Here is a 5,000-nt window from a genome sequence, read left to right as displayed (position 1 = left end):
CCTCTGGTCTCCTGAGAATCAAACCACTGGCCTGTTATTACACACAGTTAGGGAACATTTCCTATTTAGTGTGTGTGTGTGTGTGTGTGTGTGTGTGTGTGTGTGTGTGTGTGTGTGTGTGTGTGTGTGTGTGTGCGTGTATTAGACCGTGGTGGTGACAGCTCTTCTTGCCACTCCCACTTCCCCAGGGGCCAATTATGTCAGAGTTGGCACAGTGACAGAGGGGACCTGCCCCAGCAACCGCCCCGGCAACAAGTGCAGGAAAAAACACAATGAACTCAACTGAACTCAACTGATACAAACTAATTGGCGATATACCAGAACAAACTCTTCCTTTCTACTTAGAATGAAGAAAAGGACTGTGTGTGTGTGTGTGGGGGGGGGGGGGGGGGGTGTCTTTGTACTGTGTGTATGTGTTTCTTTGTGTATGTGTATGCGTATGTGTCATTGCTGTGTGTGTGTGTGTGTGTATGTGTGTGTGTGTATAATTGCTGTGTGTGTGTGTGTGTGTGTATTAACCTGTTTAACCCCCAGCCCTACTTACTCGCTGTAGCCTCTTGGTACGCTGATGACTGATGGTGTCATTTCCTGGTAGCAGTCCTGGTGGGCGTGCTCAGTGCGAGTCTCCATTTTGATTGGTTCGTGCAGGTCATGGGCATCGCCTCTGTGGTCAGACAGCCTCATGGAGGACACTGGGTAGAGAAACACGATCAAGACAGGTAAATATATACACACACACACACACACACACACGCACACACGCAAACACGCAAACACACGCACGCGCACGCACAGACACACGTGCACACACACACGCACACACACACGCACACACACACACACACACACACACGCAAACACACAAGCTTAAAGACGTAAAGACATCCAGCTCACCTGTCTTGTGCATGTTGTCACACTGCCTGTGGTGGTCTTCGGCGGAGGGGGGGGGGCTGACCATGATCGGCTGGTGCAGGTGCAGGGGGGACTGGTAGAGGACAGAGAGGGGCTGCAGCATGACAGGAGACAGCATGACCCCTGACCCCTGGATCACCCCCGCGGGCCCCGAACTAAGCAGGGGGGCCAGAACCGTGGAGTAGGGGAGGGGAGGGGGGAGGGAGGGGGAGGCATGGTGGGGGGGGGAGGCGCGCGGCGACACACGACTCCCGTAGCTGTACGGCGAGGACGGGGGGCTCCGGTAGGAAGAGGGGGAGGAGGAGGAGGAGGAGGAGGGAGGAGAGGAGGACGAAGAGGAGGGCCGCTTGCTGACCGATAGGTCCACAGGCTCGAGTTGCGTGTGGGTCAGGTGACCCGAGGGGGGGAGGGTCTGGGTGTGTGTGTGTGTGTGTGCGTGTGTGTGCGCGTGGGTGAACTGTGGGTACTGGGAGGGGTGTGTGTGTGTGGAGTGGTAGAGGTGGGCTGCGTTAGTAGGGTGGGGGGAGAAGATGACGCTGTAGGTCTCTGCCTGGGTCTTCACCAAGGAGGGGTAGGTCTGGTAGATAGACTGATGGAGGGAGAGAGAGAGAGAGGGAGGGAGGGAGGGAGGGAGGGAGGGGGAAGGAGGAAGAAAAAAGATTAATTTCATTTTCAACCAAAACGCAAAAAAAAAAAAATTAACATCTGGAAAAAAAGTTTGTGAGTGTGTCGAACAGTCCTAGGTGTCTTCCTATTGGTTGGCAGTGTGTGTGTCCAAACAATCCTGTATGTCGGAACCAGTCAGTCTAGACACATCAGAGAGTGTGTGTGTGTGTGTGTGTGTGTGTGTGTGTGTGTGTGTGTGTGTGTGTAGGCCACAGTGTATATGGAGCAATGCATGAACATGTCCAGGCATGTGTGGGAGGATGGGAGAAAAACACATACACACACAAAAACACACACACACACACACAACAACACACACACACACGTCTTACCGTCTCCATGTCAGCCTTCAGAGGGTAATCATACATCAGCATGGCTGCACAGGCCAGGCCCCTAAAGAGATAGAGAGAGAGAGAGAGAGAGAGAGAGACAGAGGCAACACAACTATCAATACACACTCACATCCCAATCAATCGATACTATCTATGGATCAATATATATAGATCTGATCAATCCGGACATTCATTCATCAGTTTTTGATCATCTGACCCTTGACCTTAAGACTACTGTTGCTCTTTAAGTCTGCTCTCTCATTCATATATATACACACACACAAACACACACGCAAACACGCACGCACACACGCACGCACACACGCACGCACACACACACACACATACACGCACGCACACTAACTTAACCCTTAGGATGAGGACTCTTCTTTGTGTATGTACACAGTGGTGATGACAGATAGATGTCAGAATATCCTTTCTTTCAGAGAAGAGGGAGGGGATGGAGAGAGAGGGTGGTGATGAAAAGGAAATCACTTCAAGTAGACAGGGAGACGGGCCTGGAGTTAAGTATAGGGACACTGTAGGGTGTGTGTGTGTGCATATGCATGTTTGTGTGTGTGTCTCTGTTTTGCTGCTTGAGCTGTAAATTGTTCCAGATAATAGCAACACATATTTTTCTGCCATATTTGACACCTCTACTCCTCCCCCCAATTCTCTCTCCGTCTGTCCCTCAGTCCCTCCCCCACTCCCCATCTGTCCAAACGTACATGCGTCTTTCCCTCTGCCTGTCTTTCCCTCTGCCTGTCTTTCCCTTTGCCTGTCTGCCTGCATGCCTGCCTATCTGCCTGCTTGCCTGTCTGTCTGTCTGTCTGTCTGTCTGTCTGTCTGTCTGTCTGAGCATTACTCTGGCCTTTCTGATGCTGCTTTCGATGGGTTAGGCTAGGTTAGGCTGGGCTGGGCTGGGCTGGGCTGGGGTAGGTTAGGTTAGGTTAGGTTAGGTTAGGCTGGACTGGGCTGGGCTGGGGTAGGTTAGGTTAGGTTAGGTTAGGCTGGACTGGGCTGGGCTGGGCTGGGCTGGGCTGGGGTAGGTTAGGTTAGGTTAGGTTAGGCTGGACTGGGCTGGGCTGGGGTAGGTTAGGTTAGGTTAGGCTGGACTGGGCTGGGCTGGGGTAGGTTAGGTTAGGTTAGGCTGGGCTGGGCTGGGCTGGGGTAGGTTAGGTTAGGTTAGGCTGGGCTGGGCTGGGCTGGGGTAGGTTAGGCTGGGCTGGGCTGGGCTGGGGTAGGTTAGGTTAGGCTGGGCTGGGCTGGGCTGGGCTGGGCTATTTAAAACAACAAACAATTTGGTAAGCCAGTGCTTTGTTTGTTTCACCCTGCAGACACACACAGTTGGATGATGATGATGTTATCCACATATAAATCTGTCCTGTTACACAACACAATACACTCACTCTAACCTCTAGTCTAGAAGACAACACACACACACATACACACACATGCATGCATCAACATGACCCTCAGGGCAGATTCTTCTGTTGTTCCTCATCTTTTGCTTTATGCGTGCGCACACACTCTCACACACACACACACACACACACACACACAGTACTGTAGGGCTTTCTCTCGACTGAACAGTGTTTAAAGTAAAACCGTATTAAGTTTCAAAGGTGGATCCAGTTACCTTTGCTTTGAGTGTGTGTGTATGCGTGTGTGTGTATGTGTGTGTGTGTGTGTGTGTGTGTGCGCGTGTGTGTGTGTGTGTGTGCGCACGCACGCACGCATGCGTGCAACGTGGTTAAAGTCCACAGTCTGGTGTACAGACACAAGCTCAACTTTAATTATTAACAAAAGGGCGAGAGAACTGGCAGACACACCCTAGTCAACACATTGTGACCATCTTCGGTCTCGGTAGATTAGATTCCCTTCACCAGACACCACTTCACTGACTACACACCCCTCATGAGCTGCTGTCCCTCACAAGTCCCTTCCTAGGTGGACTTCCTGCCTGAAGGTTATCAAAGAGAGCGATGTGGCCCTAAATGATGTACAATATATATATATATATATATATTCACACAGATATATATAGTTTAGCACAAGCAAGACAATGCTGGCCAACCCAGAGAGGACCAACACTGCAGATCAGAGATCCCAGGTCCGAGGACTCTGGGGAGGACTCACACACACACTGACATAGTATGTCACTTCCACCTTAATACTGCATTCGGTCAGCGTCAGCGTGACACACACACACACACACACAACACACACAACACACACAACACACACACACGCATATTCACACACACACATACATGCACGCGCGCACACATACACACATGCACGAGCGCACCCATCCGCCCACCCACCCGCACACACACACACACACACACACACACACACAGACACACACAGACACACACAGACACACACAGACACACACACACACACACACACACACAGTGTGCAGGGCTGGCAGCGGAAGGGTGTGACCACGGCAACCAACGCCTCACCCTTCTCCTGACAATGCAAGTGTCTGTGTGTAGGGACAGTGTGTGTGTGTGTGTGTGTGTGTGTGTGTTAACTATTGTTCAATAGCAGTTCAGCCAGAGGTGAAGCAGCAGCAGAAACAAACAGATCCTACCAGACTACGGAGGTATGGAAAAAGAGATGGTATAGAACAAGAAAGAAAGGAAGAAAGGAAGTAGGTTGCTTCTTGGCGGTTTGAGGCTCAGGTTACTCTGTAATGAGAGACAAATGTAGGGACAGGGAAGACCTTTAAAAAAGAACATTTGGTTCATCCACTGAAATCCTGTGGAATGTATCCAACATTGTCATCATCAAGTGATGCGTAAAAACGCAGTCACACTAAGCCCTGTGTAAACACTCCTTAAAGGTTGCCTCATTAAGGGGTGTGTGTGTGCGTGTGTGTGTGTGTGTGTGTGTGTGTGTGTGTGTGTGTGTGTGTGTGCGCACGTCAGTGTGTCTGTGTCGATGCATGCCAGATCTAATACTAAATGTCAAATATGGGGCAGGTCCTCGTCTCAGCCTTCCCTTCAGGCCTAAGAAAACCTTTTAGAGCTGACATCCCCTTTAATACGCCTCCATAGCCTGACAGCCAGGGAGATTATG

General features: G+C 50.8%; 1 protein-coding gene across 1 annotated transcript in view; it reads right to left on the bottom strand.

Moving 5' to 3' along the window:
* klf3 (Kruppel like factor 3 (basic)) overlaps positions 1–5,000 on the bottom strand; it is a 13,626-nt gene that overhangs the window by 4,215 nt on the left and 4,411 nt on the right. The window contains exons 2-4 of the mRNA XM_083693296.1: positions 1,911–1,971; positions 895–1,501; positions 545–692 (exon numbers count right to left, since the gene is read on the bottom strand). Of these exons, the coding sequence (XP_083549422.1) occupies positions 545–692; positions 895–1,501; positions 1,911–1,952 (797 nt within the window). The 5' untranslated portion in view covers positions 1,953–1,971. The remainder of the gene's footprint in view (positions 1–544; positions 693–894; positions 1,502–1,910; positions 1,972–5,000) is intronic.

The sequence above is a fragment of the Argentina silus genome, assembly GCF_951799395.1.
Source record: "Argentina silus genome assembly, chromosome: 21".
In the NCBI taxonomy this organism is placed as follows: Eukaryota; Metazoa; Chordata; class Actinopteri; order Argentiniformes; family Argentinidae; genus Argentina; species Argentina silus.
The sequence above is the reverse complement of the archived record's forward strand: the minus strand, read 5'-3'. Positions and strand labels throughout refer to the sequence as shown.